The sequence below is a fragment of the Apus apus genome, chromosome 4, assembly GCF_020740795.1.
Source record: "Apus apus isolate bApuApu2 chromosome 4, bApuApu2.pri.cur, whole genome shotgun sequence".
Taxonomy (NCBI): domain Eukaryota; kingdom Metazoa; phylum Chordata; class Aves; order Apodiformes; family Apodidae; genus Apus; species Apus apus.
This window is the reverse complement of record NC_067285.1, coordinates 64,676,633-64,698,657: the sequence shown is the minus strand read 5'-3', so window position 1 is coordinate 64,698,657 and position 22,025 is coordinate 64,676,633. Positions and strand designations below refer to the sequence as shown.

General features: G+C 43.5%; 2 protein-coding genes across 3 annotated transcripts; both read right to left on the bottom strand.

Annotated features, from left to right (window-relative positions):
• Nucleotides 1-2,316: 2,316 nt before the first annotated feature.
• Nucleotides 2,317-12,472, bottom strand: LOC127384947 (alcohol dehydrogenase class-3). The gene is made up of 9 exons (XM_051620059.1): nt 12,357-12,472; nt 8,877-8,978; nt 7,813-7,954; nt 7,132-7,219; nt 6,138-6,357; nt 5,359-5,619; nt 4,473-4,608; nt 3,458-3,596; nt 2,317-2,617 (listed from the first exon to the last, which is right to left on the bottom strand). The coding sequence occupies exons 1-9, from the start codon at nt 12,366-12,368 to the stop codon at nt 2,593-2,595; spliced, it is 1,125 nt and encodes a 374-aa protein (XP_051476019.1). The 5' UTR covers nt 12,369-12,472; the 3' UTR covers nt 2,317-2,592.
• A 3,130-nt stretch (nt 12,473-15,602) lies between these two features.
• LOC127384594 (alcohol dehydrogenase 1) lies at nt 15,603-21,556 on the bottom strand. Of its 2 annotated transcripts, XM_051619245.1 has the most exons (9): nt 20,901-21,556; nt 19,944-20,045; nt 19,628-19,769; nt 19,438-19,525; nt 19,104-19,323; nt 18,724-18,984; nt 18,300-18,435; nt 17,688-17,826; nt 17,239-17,341 (listed from the first exon to the last, which is right to left on the bottom strand). In XM_051619245.1, exons 1-9 carry the CDS (start codon nt 20,916-20,918, stop codon nt 17,317-17,319), a joined length of 1,131 nt encoding a protein of 376 aa, XP_051475205.1. In that variant the 5' UTR covers nt 20,919-21,556; the 3' UTR covers nt 17,239-17,316. The 2 variants fall into 2 exon arrangements, with proteins under 2 accessions (XP_051475204.1, XP_051475205.1); XM_051619244.1 differs by lacking the exon at nt 17,688-17,826 and having other exon boundaries at nt 15,603-17,341.
• Between the last annotated feature and the right edge of the window lie 469 nt (nt 21,557-22,025).

Here is a 22,025-nt window from a genome sequence, read left to right as displayed (position 1 = left end):
GTTTATTCCGAGTTCATACCACTGCAGTATTTTGAAACAAGTAGAAAGCTTAGTCAGCATTGACACCAGTTTTTCCAACATCAGTTGGCACATCAGTCTGAAGGAAAAAACTTGGGTGAAAATATGGATATTTTTATTAAATATCTGGCTGTAACTTTGACCATGTCATATTAGACTTGTGCTGACTGAATTTGAGAAATTAATCAATTTTTATTCTTACAGGAGTTGCTATCCATTTAAAACCAACCAAATCCACAACTTAAATCTGCTAAGTAGATTTTTAGAAATTGTATACATTTTTGCCAAAAACACAATCATGCAATTAGTTCTGAAACAAACAATGTCCTAAAGTATTTTCCCTTTACTATCATATAAGAGAGCGTGGAAACTCTTCATGCCCTTTCTGCAAATTGACCTGAGGAGATTTAATAGCTAATGTAGCATAAAAGTAAAAGCATAAGGAGACAGGACAAGCTGCATCTTTTATATGACAGCCAACAACATACATACAGACTTCACACAGTCATTTGGTGGAAATTTTTTGTCCACTGAAGTCCCTATTGTTGTCAAGATGGTACAGTTTAATACAGTATGGGGCATAAGCTCCACTGTTTGTGAGTCCCTTTGTTAGCTAAGCAACTTCAAAGAGACTACTTCGAACATGCTCCATTCATTGCTTTGTAGTCTGAAAACTCTGGTACCTAAGGGCTAGGACATCAGGCTGGGAAGAAGCTGCAAGTTTTTTGACCTGAGGGTTCTGGTATTACTGCGTGTCTTTGTTTGTGACTTACCCTGTCTTAGAAGACTAGCTTCCCACAAACACTCAAAGATGCAGATTCTCTGAAGTAATAATGTAATGCAGACAACATGATTGTATGGTCTTGATCGAGTCTGTGCAGCTTAGATGAACAATTGTTATGGTGGAAATAGTTTAAATCGGTTAGAGCCAGTGAGGGTTAGTTTTTATAAGATTTTGAGCTGATACTCTTGATACCATCTTGTAGTTAGACAGTCTTCTACTAAATTCTTTAATGTCCAGCTACATTTTTTTGAGCTACAAGGTACTAAGAATGACATCACTGCTGTCTTGAAAGGCTAACTTTTCTGGTACACTCACTTTTTCTTTCTTACAGATGCTCAATCTAATTCTTATGATATTCACAGGAGTTAACTTTGTTGTTTACTATGTCTGAAATGAAGTTAGAAATGCAGCTACCTCAGCTGTTTTCAGAATGCTCTAGGGATATCTTTCCAATTACAAATGGAAAAGATGTAATTTTCCCAGTTGTATAGCAGTGACTTGGGGTAAAGCAGCTGTTAGAGGTGAGAGGGAATTTCTTCTAATAAGATCAATATTTGCAATGAGTTCTCTGTACCAGATGTTTTGATCAGGCTCCCTTAAAAGGTGAGACTTCTCTCCTAATCAGTGTTGTTGGTTCACTGAAAAGCACTGACTTTTTATGTACATCATGTTTTTTTAACTGGGTAGCTTTGCTGCCTCTGCTTTGCAGTCTGTTTTCCTCTGTTCCTGTGTTTTTCTGGACCTGTGGCACTGCTTCCAGGTGTCAATTCAAATTCTGTTCAGAGCATTTCAACTTTAGTTAAGAAAAAAAAATCCTGCAACCCCAAAATTAAGACAGCCCTGCCCTCAGCAAGAAACAGAACTGCACAAATCCCTGAAGCCTTTGTCACACAACACTCTTCATTGTTCCCCTGCACCTCTCAAGAGCAGACTGTTGCTTTAAAAGTAACATTCCCAGCTTCTGACTAAATAGAGATTTTCAGTGTTGGCTGCAAAACGCTGCTTAAGCTGCAAGTTTAAGAAAATGGCAGAACTGTGCTACTGAAGTCTTGGAGGACACCACTAGGGAGAGTGACTGGAGTTGTCTATGCTATCATCTTTACAACAGGGCCTGCCTAGAGCTACTGTAATGAGCCACATAGGAACTAAGGGAGAATATGGACTTCCCAAGTGAACACAGGTACTTGGGTCATACATCCAACCACACTCTCTGCTCTAGAGTTGGTTTCAAGGTAGAGCTGGATTGTACATGCTCTGTAGTTCTACAATAGCCTCAGAAGTTTGACAGCTGTTGGACTTCTTGGCACTCTCTCAGTACAGTTACAGCACATCAGTGCTGCTGCTCATGCCAGCTGTGCTTAGCAAACTGCTTAATGAACCCCATATAATTTGCCATTGACTCTGAAGAATGCTCTTCTTCTGTCATGTGCACACATACTTCAAAATCACTAGAGGGAAACAATAAGACCCAGCAATCATAGTCACAGTCTTAATGTTCAATAATTCCAACACTGTTTAGAAATAAGCTTTTATTAAGTAGATTGAGTTAGGCACTATTGAATTTGAAGAACAAGTACAGAAATAGAAGTTCCACAACCAGTGCTCATTATATAAGGCTATTCAGTGATTACAGATTTTTTGTTATTTAATACTCAGAATGCTCACCCTAGATTACAGTCTTCCCAGTCCCAGTGAATCTTCCATTTGCTTGATTCTACCCTCTATCAGAAATTCCATTCTAGTTGGACCGTTATCATGTTGCTGGCCAACTGGATGGTCCACATTTGGCTCTAAAGCATTAGCACAGTTCGAATGCTTAAAATGGAAAAGAAAAAAAAGCATTACCAAGAAGTCCATTTTCTTCCCTTCTCTCCCATCCCTTTCGTTGCTGAGACATACTTTAACTTCTGTCTTTTTGTAAGACAAAAGAGGCCTGCTCTTGAAAAGACATTTAACACACCCTCAGGCTAAAACCATCCAATCCTTTCCCCTCTTCTGTGTAAGATTTTTACCAACAAGTAGAGTCACTTCAATACACAGTAGAGTTGGGCCTCACTACAAAGTTTAACTATGGCCTAATCTGCAGTATGCAGTATGAACCATCCAAACTGCCATTTATATTAATAAAGGCAGAAACTGCTGTATAAAAGACTTACAAACCCATTACATGAATGTTCTACCCCAGTTCAGATTAGAGGGAAAGCAGCGTATTAAAGATCATTTGAAGTGACTGATTGTGCTGGTAATCTATCCTGAATAGTTTGAAAATACACTGAAATTTACTATTTAATTAAAATAGACTAATAGTCTAATGACTTGTAAACATGAATTCATGTAAACTCCCCTTCCATCTCTTTCGTTGTTTTCTGAGGATGAATATTTTAGCAATGTTGGAAACCTAAGACTGACTTGTCCCCTTTATCAACTTTACATACTTGTGTATTTTCCTTATTGTTGCTGGCTTTTACTCTCTGCCTGTGTTTTGGCACACGCGTAGAAGCTCAGAGAAAGTATAATCGTTTATCCCTGAGTGTGCATGGTATATGTCAGCCTGTATCCTCCCTGTTAAAAACCTGATAGCGGTCAGGGAACCTACATTTTGACAGTGTTTCATCAAGAAATATTTTCTACACCTTTCAATATTATGAATATTACCTCTTTCCTGTATGCATCAGCTCAAAAGCCTCATTGATTTTGTTAAAAGGCAGGGTATGTGTCACAAATTCATCAACCTTGATCTTCTCGGACATGTAGTCAGTGACCAGTTTTGGTACACTGTCTACACTCTTCCAGCCTGAAAGACAGAAAGTGTGCATTTGTTTTTCTCTTTACCACTCACTTTGAAAACAAACAAAAGAATGCAACACTTACATGGGCACTTTGTGTCATAACTATGAAAAGGAACTGAGATCAGTGACATGTTTGTCCCTCCTGCTCTTGGCAGGCAGTGAGTAAGGAATGCAAGAGGACAGCTAGGTCTGGCAAGAGCATACATAATCCGAACATTTAAGTTCACTAACAGTTCACTAGGTATTTCAGCGTTAAACATAACAGCCCTCACCTAGGAAAGCATGCACACTGCATCTCTATCAGCCCCTCTACGGATCTTTATAACACAACTAAGTTTTTTATTACTTGGAAAAAGGGCAGTGTAACAACAACATCAAGTTTGGATACCTCCCATGAACTTAAACTGAAATCCCAAAGTTACTGGTAGCAGCAAAAGTCTCACAAAAATGTGTTTTTTGGTTTGACAGCGGAAAGCATGGATCAGGCACTTGCTTTCTTTTAAAGATTTTTATGGCAAGTTCCCCTGTTAGACACACAGTTTGCTTAGTGGTTAAGCAACACAAACATGTTTGTAAATTCCCACCTCCCCAGAGACTAGGTCCTTTCACTGGACCAAACACCTTCACTTGGTAATAAAGCAATCCCTCTATACCACTCCCTAGTACTTAATAGCATATAGTTATATTCTCTCTTCAAAATATGAGATACCATATCAACATGTTTCTTTGTAGCCTGTCCGTAGGAATAGCAGATTTCAAAGTCTTTATCTTAAAAGTCAACACAGCATTTATGAATACTCTGAGTAGTACATCTCTGGCAAAAGCAAGGCAGGTGTGTTCTTCCCACCTTTAACCCAAGTAAGTTATTTTTATCCCCATACCTCCAAACGCGGTCCCTTTCCATGTCCGCCCAGTTACCAGCTGGAATGGCCTTGTGGAGATCTCCTGACCAGAAGCAGCTACTCCGACTATCACGCTGACTCCCCAGCCTTTGTGGCAGGCCTCCAAGGCAGCTCTCTTCACAAATGGACAGGACAAAGCAGAGCTTTTACTGATAAAAGTTTATGCTGCCTAGTCTGGCTCAGGTTGTGTTTAATTTCCCCCAGTTTATGAATCACATTAGTATTTAAGGAACAATAAATACACTAAAAATTACATTAAATTTTCCATCGGTTCAGACTCCTTATACTGTTAAGGATTTACTTTGCTCTTTTTATATCCCATCTGGTTTCCAGAGAAGTCACTCTGAGCTCCCACTGGGAGTTGGGATAAACCATAATCAGAGAGAGTGTAGACCATGTTACTGACAGGACTGTTGTAATTTCTGAAAACCCAGCCTTACATTCAGTAATACTTCTACATTTCCAAAGGTTAAATTAATTAGTTAAGGAATTAGGGAAATACTGAGTGGTTCTTGAGATTTTACTGTTCATTGCACAATACGTTTTAAGTGGATTTTCTAAATTTTTCAACTGTCAACATATGAAAACTCAGAATTTCAAAGAACTCCCAATAAGCATTAACAGGTTTGTTAATTATGAGTGCCATTTTCAACTTAAAAAGTACCATCTGCTTTCATTACATAATTAGAATTGGATGTAAACTGACCTTTTCAGTCAGAGCAGTTGTAATTACAATTTAAAATATAAATAAATTAGTATGGCATGTTTTCTGTGACAAGAAGGAGGCTCATTTTGCTATTTAGCTAAAAAACTTGAGTGGCAGCTAGCTATCCCCTCCCTCTCTGTACTACTGTTAGGCACTCACCATGACTCCAACATTCCCAATGCACTCAAATGAGTAGTCTACGCCACCATCAGTCATCTCAACCAACACCTCCTGTATAGGCTTCTTGAAGTCTTCAGGGCTAATGCACTCAGTAGCTCCAAACTCTTTGGCTTTGGCATACTTATCCTTATTAAGGTCGATGCCGATGATCCGGGATGCTCCTGCTATTTTACAGCCCATAATAACTGCCAGACCAACTCCTCCTAAACCAAAGATAGCACACGTAGAGCCAGCTTCCACCTAGGAATAAGAAAAAAACCATGAGGAACAGAGAAAATTCCTGAGTAGGAACACTGAAGCAAATGAAGCAAGACTATGAGACTTTATCACTTAGATAAGTGAAACCACAGAATTTTAATCCAAAAGCTCTTTAGGTACTAAGCTTTTCTTTTTGCCTGAAGACCCATAGGAGCCATCACCTGCCCTAGATTCATGCACAGTCACCTACCAGCTTTGTCTCACCCTGACCTTCAAATTATCAGAATGACTTTGAGCAAGATTAATTGGAAAAGTAACATGTATATATAGTATCAAAAGAGATGCAGAATCTTCTACATGGATTTCCTCTAAAGGGCATCTGGTTCTTCTAACCTCATGTGGCCTTTGTGGAGAAGTTAGAAATTCCTAGATAAACTTCATCAGTTGAAGAGGAAGAACAAATAAATTTCGTACATCGTGTTTACAGCCTTAATCTAGTTCCTAAGCTGGGTACTTTGGCTCAGATGCAGAGACAAGCCAGAGGCAACCAGAGCCTTTACCTTAGCAGTGTTAACAGCAGCCCCATAGCCAGTAGAGATGCCACAACCCAGCAAGCACACTTTATCAAGAGGTGCTGCAGCATTTATCTTGGCTACTGAGATATCAGCCACCACAGTATACTCTGAGAAGGTGCTAGTCCCCATGAAGTGATAAACCTGCTTTCCTTTGCAGGTGAATCTGCTGGTACCATCGGGCATGAGTCCTTTCCCTTGAGTAATTCTTAAAGCAAAGACAGGAAAATACAATCAGAATCTTAAGCAGTAAATAACTCACCAGACAGTATCCTATAAGCAGTACAGAGATGCAGGGCATACTTGCACTGCGTTTTTTGGTTTTTAATTGTTCTAATAAACCCAGGACTTCAGAGAAACTACATGCTAAACTCTTAAAATTTGATGCTGCTAATTCCTTCATGGAGGCAGTGAAAGAAATGTAGTTTATCAACACCCTGACCTTGCTAGCTACCAATGCTAATTGCTTGTGCCATAGTACCACACCCCTGTCTACCCCTCCTTCAATGCACCCTCCCTATCAAATGTGTCACTGGATTTCTGTTAGTTTTTGGGAAACTTCTTTTCAGAATGAATGGAAGCTGGACATTTAGATAGGAAGCAGGTGGTAAGGAAAAAAGAGTTTTCTGTACTGCTTGACAGCTTTGGTGTTGACTCCCAAAAGCTAAATTCCCTTAAATATGGATTAAACATGGAGTCAGAGCATTTATGGTTTCAAAGCTGTAGACACAAGCTAACAGTTTACATTTTCACACACATGAAAACAGAGAAAAAGATTTATTTAAGGGCAAAAAGACATTTTAAGGAAGAATGGAAAGTACTGCCTAACAGACCCTCTAAAACACATACTTTCCAACTCATTAAATGATGCATCAAGAGATTTATTCTTCAGAGATAATCCCTGTCAGTTACTTTTGATAACTAGAACAGGTATACATTGACCAAATACGATGCCATGTGCCAAAATAAAAAGCATACAGACCTTATCTTCTGGCACAGATTTGTTTTAGGATTCTTACAAAACTTGCACTCTCCACACTGGGGGATGTATAGAGGGATTACAGTGTCCCCTACAAAAAAAATAATAAAAAAAATCCTGTGACTTTATCTAGTCAAGCAAGGCATTAGGAAAAACCTCAGCTTAATTTCCATGGCTTTTATGTTAGCTTGTGTTCACTTAAAATCTTGTGTATTAAAAACTTTACAGTATAGAGTAGCATTGTTTATAGAAAGTGCTAGAGAAAATACTTTTCTCATGTCTGAGAAGACAGCTGATCAGAAGTTCATCATTCCAGAATAGGAATGTTACTGTAAAACAAAACAACCCCAGATCAACAGTGAACAACATGATTAAACATTTTTAAGCCCTTTAATTCAACCAACAGTTACAAACTATAATTTAAAAAACACCCTGTTCTAAGTATATTGATCTGATTTCAAGTAAGACATTGGTATGCTGGGGTCTTTCAAGCATTAAACTAAGAACACAGACTAGATTAGTGTTGTATCTCACGGATGAGAAGTCTACACAGGCACACACCGCAGAATAGAATATTCTATTAACTCCTGCAGGATAGCATTTCAGTGGCCCAATTTGACAGATAACCTTGTAGTAAAGTAACACTTTTAAGGAAGACAGAAAACTTGTAACATGCTGTCTTACCTGGCTTTACTTTTGTTACTCCTTCCCCGACACTCTCTACAATTCCTGCTCCTTCATGACCCAAGATCACAGGGAAACATCCTTCAGGATCAGCACCACTCAGAGTATAGGCATCAGTGTGACAGACAGCAGTGGCAATTATCTGTGAAGAAATATATAATCTGAGGCACTTTGAAGAACCTAATAGTAGCACAGATGTAAGTATTTCCCTTTGATCAGAAATTCAGAACAACTGCTGGACAAATTTGGCAATCCTGGCAGCATTTGTGATATGGCCAAAATACCTTTACTCCTGGCAAGGCACAGGTGTGCCAAGGCTAGCTGCTTTTTCTTCTTTTGAAACAGTAAACTCATGATAGTACATCTCTCCTTTCCATCAACTAAATTCTGACATTGAAACAGGTAGATGATGACATCTGGTTTCCCAAAGCTAGAAATCAGTACTCCCCAGTTGTCTCAAAGTAGGTTGGCATCTCAGATTTCAAATAAGTGAGCGTCTCAGGAAAAATGACCAGAGACACCACACAGAACTGCATAAATCCAGTTTAAGTCTTAAGCACTATGCATGCACTACTTCTACAGACATGAATTTCACCTTACATACACTTTTTGGCAGATATGGGCTACTGGTAAGCCCTGATGAAATCAGAAACTTGGGTATGGGGAATCCAGAAGACCAGTCACAGCTCAGCAGCCAGTAACTTACGGCCTGACTGAAGTAAAATCCAGTGTGTTACACAGCTGCAACAGGGCACAACCTGCTGCGCTTCAAACAAAATTGAAGGTGTTCCTAGCTCAGATGTTTTGTGGGAGTGTTGTCTGTAACAACTGGAATTGATCCCCAAGACTCACCATGATCTTTAGTCCAGATTGTGAAGCAAGACCAGTAGAAATTAAGTTTTTTTCATAAATGGAAGATCTAAATACCATAATTTTCTTCTATGTAAAGCCAGCTGAGATACTAATTAACTAATGTTATCTGTTCAACATTTGTTGTTAAACAAACTGTTCAGCTTTAATACTCCCAAAATACAATGCATCCAGCTAACGACTGATTTAATTACCTTGATACGAACTTCATGAGCTTTTGGTGGAGCAACCTCTACCTCTTCAAGAGAGAGAGGTTTGCCTGCCTGCCAGGCAACAGCAGCCTTACATTTAATAACCTGTAAGACAACAACAAAAAAAGAGGACATCTGTTGTATGGTTCATTTAAAATAACTCCTGTTCAACCAAGTGAGAAAATGTGAGAAACACTACTGACCTTTGGAAAGAATCCCAGATCTGAAATTCGTAATTTCAAGACTTAATTGCCCTACATTTGCTTTCAGGAAGCTAAATAATGAGTGAACCAAGATCTGAAATTTGGATGTCATTCTCTTATTAGGCAAAAATATAAGCAGCCCAGAAGCACTTAGGAGATACTCAAAATACTGCAGTGAAATGAGCAATAGGTATGGAAAGTTTGCATAATAAAAATGGTTGTTTAAAATGAGACTGGCATTCATTTGAGATGTGTTCCTCAAGCACACTGTTCAAAGTTAAAAAACTCAGGAAGCAAACTGGAAGCCAAATAACAGTCCGAGACTTACATGAAGAGTGAATTTCTTGTTCCTTATAAGGATGGCTTTCAATTATGATTTTGGCAAGATGCATGTGCATGCAGCTGACACGCAAAGCCCTCCAGTGATGCATAGAGACCAGATAGATTTTGCTATAGTTATTGTCAGTGAGTTACTGTGCACTAACACCTCTGCAGAGCTCACGTTAGCAAGTCTTCATCCCCTGCTCTCAGCACTGTGACAAATCCTGCTCTGCAACCACGTACATCCCAGGAAGCTTTTCAAGCAAATTGGTGCAGAGCCTGGATTAGAGAGCAGGATTTGTGGATCTGTAAACCCAATCCTATCAATAGGTACATAGGCACAACTGACAGAGACCAGCAGGCATTAGAGCAGTTTCAGGTGCTACAGGGCTGATCATCTGGAGTACCCTTATATGTCCGTTTTACAAAGTGTGACTCCCAGTCTGCCCCCCATGATAAAATGAGCAGGGTATCAAATAATCTGAATTTTGCTTTCTGACAGACACAGAATCTTTCAGCAAATGTGATACACAATAGTTTCCTGCAGGACACTCAGATAAGTTGTGAAATCAAATTCAAAGACCTTATCTACATAAAACCTGATGAGGAATGCCGTTGTAGACTAGACTGCTTTGGAACAGATCCCAGAGTAGCATCCATGTATTTTGGAATAATTCAGTTATACCAGAAGACTTACACTGATTTTCTTCTATGCAAGCATGGTCTAAGCCATGGTCTTGCTATGACCACTGGAAATATGAACGATTTCATAGCATGCATTATAAGCCAATATAAGAAAATGATATTTTGCACGTTCAAACTAGTTGTGGTATTCACATGGAATCACTGAGAGGAGATTAATGCAAATTCCCAAGACCAGACAGTCATCCAGCCTTTTTGAAATTTCACTGTCTGGAAGAGACAACAGCGCCAAGACCACCTGTTGAGCTTGCCAGGTTTGATTAATCACCTATGTGCACAGGAGGGTATAATGGGTAGTTTACAGCCTTCTGTAGCTTTTTTTGTTGTACAATAAACAGTATTGAACATTGAAACATAATTGAACCAATTAACAACCTCTGAAATAGCAGAACTGCAGCCCTTTACCTTGGCTTTAACTGGCTGAAATAAAAGTCACCAACCCTAAAAAGCCTGAAGCTTTTTAACAGAAAACAGGTACCCATTTCTCCAGCTGGCTAGAGCCCTAGATTAGGCAGAAACACCTTTACCCTAAAACCACGACTTCCCCTTGCCCTTCTTTTTATTACAAGGGTAAATATTATACAAATGCACCTAACGTGACACTGTAACTACCTGTGGAGTCACAGTCTAGGCATCTGATCATAATCTCTAAATGTATTGAAGGTTTTGCCAAAAAATCTAAATTCAAGGCACAAAGTGCAAGAGGAACCATCATTTGGTAAATAATTTACTGGATTTCAATCCATCCCTCATCCTCCCCTCACAGTCACTTGTTCTCGCACAGGAGACTGCACATTCCTAAAATCTGAATTTCCACAAACTTAATCCTTCTACAGGATTGAGGAGGGGAGAAAAGTCTCCTTACAGGATAAATGTTGATCTTCTTAAAACTAACATTGCACATCTGGAAGCATATTTTGAAATAATAATTTCTGAACTTCATAAACTCTCAAAGAAGCTGCCTTTTGAAATTGCAGTCAGCTCGTACAGCCATAAAGGCCCCTGGACTATTCAGAATGTATATCAGAAAAGCCCCATCTTCTGACCTGTCAACATTCAAAGCTTTCTGCTGTTGCTTTGCTGAAAATCTTAAAGCCAACCACTGGAAATAAAAAACTTCATGAGTACTTCATTTTCTCTATGAATCTATTAGCACATGAACATAACTATGGAGTCGGTTGTAGCAACAAACACCATCAGCTCCCTCACTCAGGATGAAATCAAGTTCTGGGCAGTGTTACAAGCTGCCCTGTCTGCTCTGAAACTGCTGCTGGCCCAGACAACCCATCAGCATCTGGAGAAGTGAGACCAGACAGCCTGCTAAGACCCAAGGCACTCAACAGCTGCACAGAAATGAAAGCAGTATTAAGAAGGTTTGGACTATCATGATGTTTTGAAAGCAAAGCAGTAAACTTGACAGGCAATGAGAGCAAGCAGGGTTCAGGGTCCATGAAAAAATAGACCGGCACCACTGCCAAAGAGCATCCCCAAGAATCACTCTTGCTGCAAAGCAGCATCTTCCCTAACGTGCACCCATCCTTTCTTCTCCCACCCAAAAGTCACAGGAAAAAAAAAAACAACCACTGAAGGCGAACTGTGCATTTCCCCAGCCCGCCCATCTCAAATGACAGGAGCTCCTTACTGCCCTGTAGCAACCAAACGTGCACCGAAGAGCAAACATTTTCCCAGCCCCGTTTTCCCCTTCCTTCAAGCTGAAGTCTAAAGCCCATAGGCAACCATGCAAGGTCAAGGTCTTCTGCTTTTTCTTCCACCACCATTACTAAAAACGACTTAAAGCACACAAGCAGAACCCTCAGATCCAGAAAACGCACGTGGGGAGGGCGAGTTGTCGATTCTAACACACGTCGGAAAGCAACGCTTTCATTTTTTCCTCCTACCCCTACAAATACCCAGAGCAGCAGCCTGGCCCCCGCAAAGAACGGCACCAGCCTCACCCCTTCGAGGCGCAGCAGGGGCGAGGAGACGCCAGGCCAACCCCTGCACCCCGGCTTTCGCTACCGGGAGCAAACAAACCAGCGAGAGCCCACAGCCTCCCTCCACCCCAGCCCCCCCAGGCTCCGGAAAGCCCCCCAGCACGGTCCCCAGCACCGTGGCCCGCAGGGCGCCGGCGGGGGCTGCAGACGCCATGAAGGCACCTTCACAGTGCGGTGCTTCCCGGCTTCTGCAGCGCCCCTGCAGCCCCCGCCGGCGCCGCGCAAGGCCCCTCTGCGCGCTGCCGCCGCCGCCGCCTCCTCACCCCACTGGCCATCGCAATCGGCTGCCGCTTCCCAGCGGAAAGGGAAGAGGAAGGGGAAGGGGAAGGGGAAGGAGAAGCCCCCCCCGGCCCGTCCCCCGGCTCCCAAGCGGCGCATGCGCGGGGCGGGGCAGCCGTTGTGGGGCGGGGCGGCCGTTGGGGGCGGTTGGGGGGCGGCGGGCGGGGCGTGCGGCTCCTGCCCCCGCCCTTGCGCCGTCCCCGGGCGGGACACGGGTGGGGCTGCGCTCCTCTCCCCGGCGCGGGTTCCTCACGCCTGCGTCCGTGCTCACTAAGCAGCAGTGGTGGAGGCTTTGCTGGGCAGCCGGGTGCTCCAAAGTTGGATGAAAGCAATCCGTTTCCAGTGTTTGCTGAGGGGTCTGGAGTGAGGTGTGAGTTTTGGCTGGGCCCCTTGAGATCCCATCTGGCAGTCTTGGAAGCAAAGAGATACTACAAGATGGGATCATTAACCTGATCACCTTGTTGATCAAGTTCACAAGAGGGCCACAAGGATGATCAGAGGGCTGGAGCACTTCTCTGAAGACAGGCTGAGGGCTGTTCAGCCTGGAGAAGAGAAGGCTCAGGGGAGACCTTATAGTGGCCTTCCAGTACCTGAAGAGGGCCTACAGGAAAGCTGGGGAGGGGCTTTTTACAAGGGTGTGTAGTGATAGGATGAGAAGGAATGGTTTGAAGTTGAAAGTGTAGAGTTAGATTGGTTATTAGGAAAAAAATCTTCAGTATGAGAGGTGAGACGACTGGAACAGGTTGCCAAGGGAAGTTGTGGAGGCCACATCGTCCCTGGAAGTGTTCAAGGGCAGGTTGGATGGGGCTCTGAGCAACCTAGTCTAGTGGGAGGTGTCCCTGAATTGGAACTAGGTGATCTTTAAAGTCCCTTCCGACCCAAGCCATTCTATGGTTTTCTGAAGAACCTTCTGGCTCCAGGCAGGATAGGAAGGGTTTCTTGCGAGGTCTGGTGATCACATGTAAGGTCAGGTGAACAAATCTGCCATGAGCTGTTGAGATTTTACATGAGAGGTGCTGGTGCGTGAGGAATTGCAGGATGTAACTAAGTGTCCCTCAGTAAGAAATGGAATTTTTATTTTCCAGTGACATGCTAACAAAGCGCAGCAAATACCATAGTTAGACAACACCACCAGCTTGGGGAAAAAGAAGCTTTAGTAAACATAAAAAATAATGAAAATTATTTAAAATATTTAATAAATAACATAAATTTTAAAAACATAACTAAAATGACAAGTTATATGTGTAGAAAGCCAACACCTAGCTGGATTTCGGCAGTGAGAATGCTGCATAGTTTTCACATATGGTGAAAGGTGTTGAGAAGGAATGAATGGGCATGTGATCAGGCTGTCTGTCCCATGGCCTTCTTGAGGCTTCCCACTAGTTACTTCTGGTAGTCTTCACTAAAACACTATTGTTGGAATCAAAGCAGGCCTTGTCTGTTTCCTTAGTTAAATTCAGTTCTTCCAATCTCTCCTGTGAATTTCATGCACATGTTCACCCCTAGTTTGTCAGTTTCCACAAAGCCTCCAAACATTTTCTTTTTAGCTAAACTATACAGATGCTCTCCTTTGACATTCTGGAAACTGCAGGCACTGATTCTGGTAGACCAAAGCACAGGTACATTAACCATAGGTCCTTAATGCTCACTGGCTAATTTCAGAAATTTAAGTGGTTGGTTTTTACTTGCTTTCCTTTCCCTTGCGGTTTAGTCATGCTGCCTCCAGTGTTGCTGTTTACTCTTGGGAGCCCTGGACATGGTAAGTGGTTTTGCAGCTTTCTTCCTAGTCTCGCTGCCATACAGTTAAATCAAGTTACTACACTGTGCTCTTGACTGAACTATCTATACTTTGTCATGTGTATTTCAGGTTTGTATATGAGTTCTGTAGGTGAGGGCTCCCAGTGCTACTGTGTTTTTTACATGGGGTGGGGGTGGGTTTAGTGTTGTTCTAGTAGATGGTATCTGCTAACCAGGAACATCAGTGTGGATTTAGAAAAGAGGAGGTCTTGGAGTCACTGTGAGCACTTGGGACAGCAAAAACAATCACGTTTTTGCTTGGAGGATATTCTCTGTTCCATGTGGCTGGTGGGAGGAAAAGCCCCAAATAACTAGGGATCTGCATTCCTTCCCTCCCACTCCCTTTTTAAAAAAAATAAATTAATTGTACTATTGTGCCAATTCTGGAGGCATTAGTGTTTAGTGAGGGTTTCTCTGAACCCCAATTTGTCTTGGAAGTACAAGAAAATGCAGTACATGAAGTCGCTTGCAAGCTTGGAAGCCAGTATAAGCTGTAAGAAGATGCCAGTGATTTGTCAGGATGCTCATCCCAGGGCAGCCTGAGTACCAATGGCCTCATGCCACATTCAGAACTAGGAGGTGCTGGTTAGGCACTGAAACTGCTGGCTGCTGCCTCACACAAGGGTGAACAGATTGGCAGGGCACAGGGAGGCTGGAGGGGACTGAAATGCCTACCTGTGGGCAAAACTGATTTGCATTCACACAAATGCTGCCAAGTTTGTTTTCCCCAAACAGAAATGGTGCTAGATCAACCCAGAGGTAATTTTTTCTCTGATTAATACAATTTCCCAAGTAAAACCAGTGTAATTTAATTAGTTTTGATATATACGTTTCATTAGAACAACCCTATGCTATGAAACACGGGATAACCTGTGCACAGGATTCAGCTGTGGATGCTGGAGTGTGGCAGTCATTTTGTGGGGCATTGCTCTCAAAAACATGCTTTTGAATTCTGATTTAAGTTTCCTACACTTTCCTATCAAGTACTGGAGGATAATACTTCCATATTAATTAACAATTTAGAAATTCTTGTCATTCTTCAAATCAGCATACATTTATTTTTGTAAAGCGCAAATACATCTGGTTGAAAAATGGCAAATATATTTTTAAAATGGTTTTCATTTCAAATGTTCAAAGCTGGTTGGTATTTCTTTGGAGACTTCTTAGTTAATTAACATATTCTGGGTTTGTAAATACAAATATAAATGTAAAATATTATCCAGTATTTCAAGAAATTGTTTGTTCCAAAGGAAAAACTTTAGGAATAATTTCACTAATTAATCCTAGTATTCACTAATCAATCCTAGCATAATGCTGAAGTGTACTAAAGTAAAATAACTTTTCAAAATGAAGGCCCATGTTAATTAGATATATTCAAAATCAGTATAAAAGTGACTGTGATAGTTTTGCAGTAGAGACACATGAGGCTGGAATACTGAAAGGTTTTTAATATTTTAGATACAGAAATAAGTCATTTGGGGTGTTTGTGATTAAATATTCACAGGTAATTGCTTTCATTGAAAATAAACCACAAAATGTGCTGATTCTAATATGTTAGTATTAAACTACCTATGCAAGGGAAACAGTAAAGATAAAAGTGGGTGAAGACTTATGCTGGCACCTTCTTGGTTGTGCTTGACAGCATTTTCTTCTAGTATGTATAATGCCTTTGCTAGTCTTTTAAACAAAATCATTTGGTCAGCTGTGAAAGCAACAATGTATTAGGAATCAAGCAGAGTTTCAGGAGCTCTCTTATCTGCTGAAGTTTGGAATCCTGCCCAGCTCTTGAATGTTACCAAAGGGGCAGTAGAATCTCCAAGCTACTGGAAAGTGGCTTTAACTCATGTTAGTGAACTAAGTTAGTTAGTGTTCACGTGGCAGCTGGCGGCAGAGCTAACAGTGGTTTTGTAGTGCTGGCGGCTGCAGGAGCCTGTGCCTGCACGGATGCTCGGATGCAGGATCTCGGCCACGGATGGCTGCTGGAGGCAGAAGCCAGCTCGGGAGCGGGCCGGCGGGGCGCCGGGACAGCAGGAACGGGAAACCGCCAGGCGGCACTGCTCTGTTTGAATGTGAGATGCAAGTGCAGTACATCTGAGCCTATAAGTGATTCTATTCACCTTAGTGAATGGCTGAGGGAGAAAACCTGTTTAAAATAGAGAAGAGAAATCTTACAGCAATTGCTAATTTTGGGTTGTTGCTATCATAGAATCATGAAAACCTAGACTATCTCAAGTTAGAAGGGACTCATAAGGAAAATATACTTGCGTTTCCTTTTGTCCACAGAACCAATTTAGTTGCCAGAGCAGCTGTGACTCTGGTAGCTCCTACAGAATTGCACTCCTGCAACGTAAGAAGGAATTTTGCTTTTTACTTTCTGAAAGTCTAGGTATAGTACCTCTAGTACACACATTTACATATCATGGGATATAAATGCGCCTGTAATTTCTTTTCCCAATTCCAATCTGTAAATTTCTCTGAGGTTGTTATCAAGAACAAGACTAGGTCAGGAGAAAAGCCACCAGACTGAGCTCAAGAGCCCAGAGAATGTAAACAGAACAAATATTAATTGAAGAAGGGAAAATTAGGAGAGAATAGGAAAAAGTAATGTGATAAGAAAACCTCATGTTTAAATGAAGGGTGCTATAGTGACAGGTTTTACCACAGGATAACCTCTTGTAGCAAAACACATTGTGGTCCTGAGACAGAGACCAGAGAACCACAGATCAGCAGCTACAGCTGTGGCTTCCTTCCCGTATTTTAGTTGAGGTAGCAGCATTCACAAAGCTGAGATGGGGGCAGAGATGTGTGTAAGGCAGGTGAGGTGGGAAGCAGCAGCAATGGAGGAGGCAAAGGCTGTTGCTTGCTTGGTGAGACAAGAGGTGTGATGGGAGAGTGGTATGAGGCTCCTCCTGCCCCACAGAACCTCTGTTGACTGAGTGCACTGCATGGCACAAGTTTGAACCTTTATTGGTAAAAGTGTTTTTTGGGAGTGATGTCCTGGATCTTGGCAGGGCATGGAAGCACTGACAGTGGCACCAACACTGGCAAGTTCCTCGCTCTTGTCTTCTCACACCCCACAACGTGAAGTGCTGGGCAAGAATGGAGGTGGTCTGCTGCTCTCTCCCTCCACTAGGCCTCCTGTGTCCTTCAAAAGAGCAGGATGCTGCGAATGCTGAAAAGCAGAAATGAAGGGAGGAGTTACAATTGCTGTTGTTAGGAGCATTCAGGAGCAGGCAGCAGGGAAGGCAAGTGTGCTGAGATGTGCTGGATTCAGAGCAGTGCTGGGGCTGCAGGACCTTTGCTGACCTGAGCAATGAGGATTTCCTGTGCTGGGCATGGACTCTTTGCTCTGAGTAATGGCAGGTCCTCCTGACACATGGCTCTGGTCCCCGCTTCCTCAGAAGTCTCAGGTGCTTTTTGAGAAGGCAGTATTGCCTGCTCTGCCTGGCAGAGTGTTTGGACTGCTTGAATTTTTAGTGGAGGTGACATTTGCTGTACCTTGCTCCCGCTAGTCTCACCTTTTTCCTGCACGTAACAACTCAAATCCCTCGTTCACTTTAGCAAGCGGCAGTGTGTGTGTGATCAGCAAGTCTAAGTTGAATTTCTTCTCCAAGTAGCTGGAAACTAATTTGGGGACACAATCTCTTGTTTTCCAACCTAGACATGGAAAAAACCACATGCTGTGAATAAACAGGGAAATGCTGATTTTCTAAGGTAGAGTTGCCGTGAGGATCAGGACTCAGTGACCAGCACTGGTGCCTTTGTGTTGTGAGAAAATTTCCTCTCCTTGGTATGAGAATGGGTTAACTTAGACAGTTGTGTGTGTTGAACTGTCTGAACAGTTACCAGTTTATAAGCAAGTTTCATGCCTATCTAACAGTGGAAATGCAGCACTCCTCTTTAGTTGTGGGTTTTAGTTGTGGAAGGTCCTCTCAGAGAGTCTTCCTGGCACATTGCCAGGCTTGAAGTATTCTTTGTGACCAAGAGCTTGGTGAATAAGAACCCTGAGGAAAAGTATCTTTCATGCTATAGCTTCATATCCCCTGAATGGTACTTGTTCCACAGACATTTGGAAAGTATCATGAGGGGAAAAGGCTGAAATATCTAAGATGTTGTCCCAAGTTTCATACCTCCAAGCAGTGACCCCTTCCATGTACGCCCAGTCAGCAGAAGCGTAGGATCAACGGAAACTGATGAACCAGCATCCACTTCCCCAATCATCACAAAGACACCAGTGTTTATATTGCAGGAAGCCAGGGCAGCAATCTGTTGGGACAGGCAAGTGAATTAGAGAAGGTGCTGATGAGTTTATCAGGAAAGTGTTCTTTCTGTGCAGCTATCTGGTCATTTCTAACCAGAGCAATTCTGTGGTTCTGTGCCCGTTTTGAAACTCATACATCATTTTCTCCCAAAGCCAACAGACTGCCTGTCTGAGCAAAGATGAGTCTGGCAGTGTAGGCAGCAGGCCAGGAACTGCTCTCCGGGGTGAGTTTTGCCCTGACAGGAGCCTGTTAATGAGCTGGGAGGGAGGACAGGTGCTGAAATGCCACCTACCATGGTATCTGCATGCCCAATGACCTCAAAGGAGTAGTCCACACCATGGCCGGTCATCTCAGTGATCACTTCCTGGATGGGCTTCTTGAAGTCTTGAGGACTAATGCAGTCGGTGGCTCCCAGCTCCTTGGCCTTGGCCAACTTGTCCTTGTTGATATCAACGGCAATGATGCGGGAAGCTCCAGCCGCCTTGCAGCCCATGACAACAGGGAGGCCAACTCCTCCAACACCAAAGACAGCACAGGTGGAGCCTGGTTTTACCTGCACCACATGGGGCCCTGTGAGTCTGTGGTGTGAAGAGGAGGTTTCTGCCACACAGGGCTGGTGAGGGTGCAAGGGCAGCCACGCAGTGCTTGTGCTCGACACGCCTGAATACCAACCTTGGCAGTGTTGATGGCAGCTCCGTAGCCTGTGGAAAACCCACAGCCAAGCAAGCAGACTTTGTCCAGAGGTGCAGCAGCATCTATCTTGGCAACGGTGTACTCTGGGATCACGGTGTATTCTGCAAAGGTGCTGACCCACAAGAAGTGGTGGATCTGCTTGCCCTTGCAAGTGAACCGGCTGGTCTTGTCAGGCAGCAGGCATTGTGATTCAGAGAAGCTGTTGGGAGGAGTAAGCATTTGTTTTCATGAAAGAAAGCACATGTGGGACTGTCAGACCTGTTGAGAGACAGCTGACTCCTTTTCAGTGTAGGAAAAGGCACAGCAAACTCACTGGGTCTTCAGGCAGTAATTGGATTCAGGATTCAGGCAGAAGCTGCATTCCCCACACTGTGGAAGGCAAACAGGGATAACCTTGTCACCTGGAATAATACACATCCCATGTTAGGTACCATGTTATGATTCTTTCTGGGCAGGCCCTGAAGACCACGAATCCTGGGTGTGTATTTGTGTGCATGTCTTACCTGGTTTCACAGAGCTCACTCCTTCTCCAACACTTTCCACAATCCCAGCTCCTTCATGGCCTGGGATAACTGGGAAATTCATGTTAGGAAAACAACCTTGCAAAACATGGTCATCGGTGCGACAGATGCCTGTGGCCACAATCTGTTTGGAGAGGAAAGAAAAGATGATGAGCTGTTGAAATGGTCTGACCTCTTTGTAACTGGGGTTGTGGAAGGATTCTTCAGAGGACTTCTCTGAAGAGTCAGGGCCTATTAGAAGACATGATTCACAATTGGCACATGGCAGAAAAAGAAAAATAGTGGATCGTGTTTTTACCTTGACACGGACTTCACCTGCCTTTGGAGGTGCAACCTCCACCTCTTCAATAGACAGTGGTTTGCCTACAGCCCAGGCAACAGCAGCTCTGCATCTGATAACCTGGAAGCAATAGAGAGGATTATGCTGCATGGGAACGTTTACCTTTAGCACATGGTTGGGACAGTTGTCCTACAGTCTCCTGAAGGTGCAGAGAGAGGTGCAGAGACTGGTAGTGCTCAGCTGTACACAAAATCAAGTGATGATCAATACACCCTGGCCTAGTTTAAGGTCTGAGGAAACACCACTTGTGTGTTGTCACACAAAGAGTATGAAGTTTACCCTGAGGACATTATTGGGTTTTAAATGGCTTTTGTGGATTTTTCACCATGTCATCATACAGATTGTGCTGTGACACGGACTGTGGACCCAACCTAGTGGAAAAGCCTGTTAAGAGCTTTGCTGTTAGTCTGAAGGTACCTAAGAGTGGTTAAGGAACAGTCCCCTTCTGGCCAGCAACTGGACAGTTTTTTCCAATGCCAGAGGGATGATTTGTGTGTGTCATTTCCCAAGCCGATCACCCCAGAGCTGGTTTGATGTGAGCAAAATTCAGCTTGCAGCTTGAAACAGTACTGCCAGGGACAAGGCTGAGTGCAGGGGATGAGTGGCTGCAAGACTGCATCTCTGAAGAGCAGTGTTTGTTTCCCTGCCAAAGCAGGGGCACAGGGTGGGCCTGAGCAGGAGGGCATTTTTCAGAGCAGGACTGTTCAATATTTTCCTTCCCGAGCTGCTGGGCAGAGCAGGGGAGGAATGCAGTACCTCATGCAGGTACCAAGACATGCAGTTGTATGAAACCAGAAGCTCGTGTAATTCAGAGAGGTTTGGATGAGTTGGGGCAGTAAGGTCAGAGGACGGCAGGCTGAGCCATTTGCAGAATGTTTCCCCAAGAGCAGGGCATGGGAAATGCTTTGTCCTTACCTTTCCAGAAGTGGCCATGTGGTCTTAGCAGAGCTGTTGCTGTCGCTGCAGCAGGGTGGAGGGAAGCTGCTGTCCCTGTAGCCGAAGCCTCGTGTTGTGAAAGGGCAGAGCTGGGGAGCTGGAGCAGCCCTGGGCAGCTGCCGGCCACAGCTGAGGGGGAGGCAGGGAGGGCGGAGGGAGTCCTGGCGTGGGACTGTGCGGGCCAGCACGGAGTGGTGGTTAATCTGTGTCCAGAGCTGGCCACTGACGAGCACAGCTTTTTTTTTGAGCGGAGGAGCTCGATAGGGTCAGAGAGGTGCATAGCAGCCTCTGGGGAGGCTTTTATTGGTGGCTCTGCCTTCAAGCCATGCCCCGCCCTGCCTGCCTGAAAGGCACAGAGAGCTCAGAAAGGTTCTTCTCCAGTTGGTTCCAGCAGGTGTGGAGGTAGGAGATTTGCAATACTGCTTGGGCTTCTTCTGGTTCCAAGGGGTAGCGTTGGACTTGGCAGCAGTTAACACTGAGGTATTTGCAAAAGGATTAAAAATTAATAAAAGAAAAATAAGATGGTGGATACGTGGTGTTGTGGCCAAACACACAAGCCCTTTTGGAGCGAAGCTTGTCTGTGGAATTGCAGCTATTTTCACCTGTGTAGTAAGGGGAGAATGTGTCAGGAAGGGTTTTTTTTCCAAAGACACGTTTGTTTCTCCTGTGTGTAACCAGGTTTGTGAGGGGTGTCCACTCTCCTGGACTCTCCTGGTTCCCAGAGAGTTGTTTTCTGCTGGGGCATTGAGCAGGGTGATTTCTAGGAGACTGGATGAGCGGGGATGAGCGGGACATTGTTGGAGGACCAGGCTGAGATGAGCACCAAGTCCCTGATCTCTCATGTTTGGGGACTGCTTCTGCACTTGAGAAGATGTTTAACCCATCTCCATTTATGTGTTCAGCAGAATGCCTGGAGTGGTGTGTGTTGGTGCTTGCGTTGTGTCCTGTTACTGGCATTGAATGGGTTAATGCCTCAAACAGACAGGAACCTGCATAGCAGGGGTGGGGCATTGTGTGATGTTGTGCCCTGTTTCTAGGGGCAGGTGAAGTCTATCTGTTTCTTGCACATGTTCAGCTATAAAATCTTCCCTGCTCCTTGGAACC

Excerpts from the sequence above, each read along its gene's own strand:
- LOC127384947 (XM_051620059.1), bottom strand. Across the intron at positions 7,220-7,812 it reads AGTAACAAAAGTAAAGCCAG|GGGACACTGTAATCCCTCTA; the intron begins GTAAGACAGCAT and ends TTTTTTTTGTAG. Across the intron at positions 4,609-5,358 it reads TTGGGAATGTTGGAGTCATG|AGAGCTGCCTTGGAGGCCTG; the intron begins GTGAGTGCCTAA and ends CCATTTGTGAAG.
- LOC127384594 (XM_051619244.1), bottom strand. Across the intron at positions 18,985-19,103 it reads CTGCCATCAACACTGCCAAG|GTAAAACCAGGCTCCACCTG; the intron begins GTTGGTATTCAG and ends CATGTGGTGCAG. Across the intron at positions 17,342-18,299 it reads GAAGGGGTCACTGCTTGGAG|CATTCGCAGCATCCTGCTCT; the intron begins GTATGAAACTTG and ends TCTGCTTTTCAG.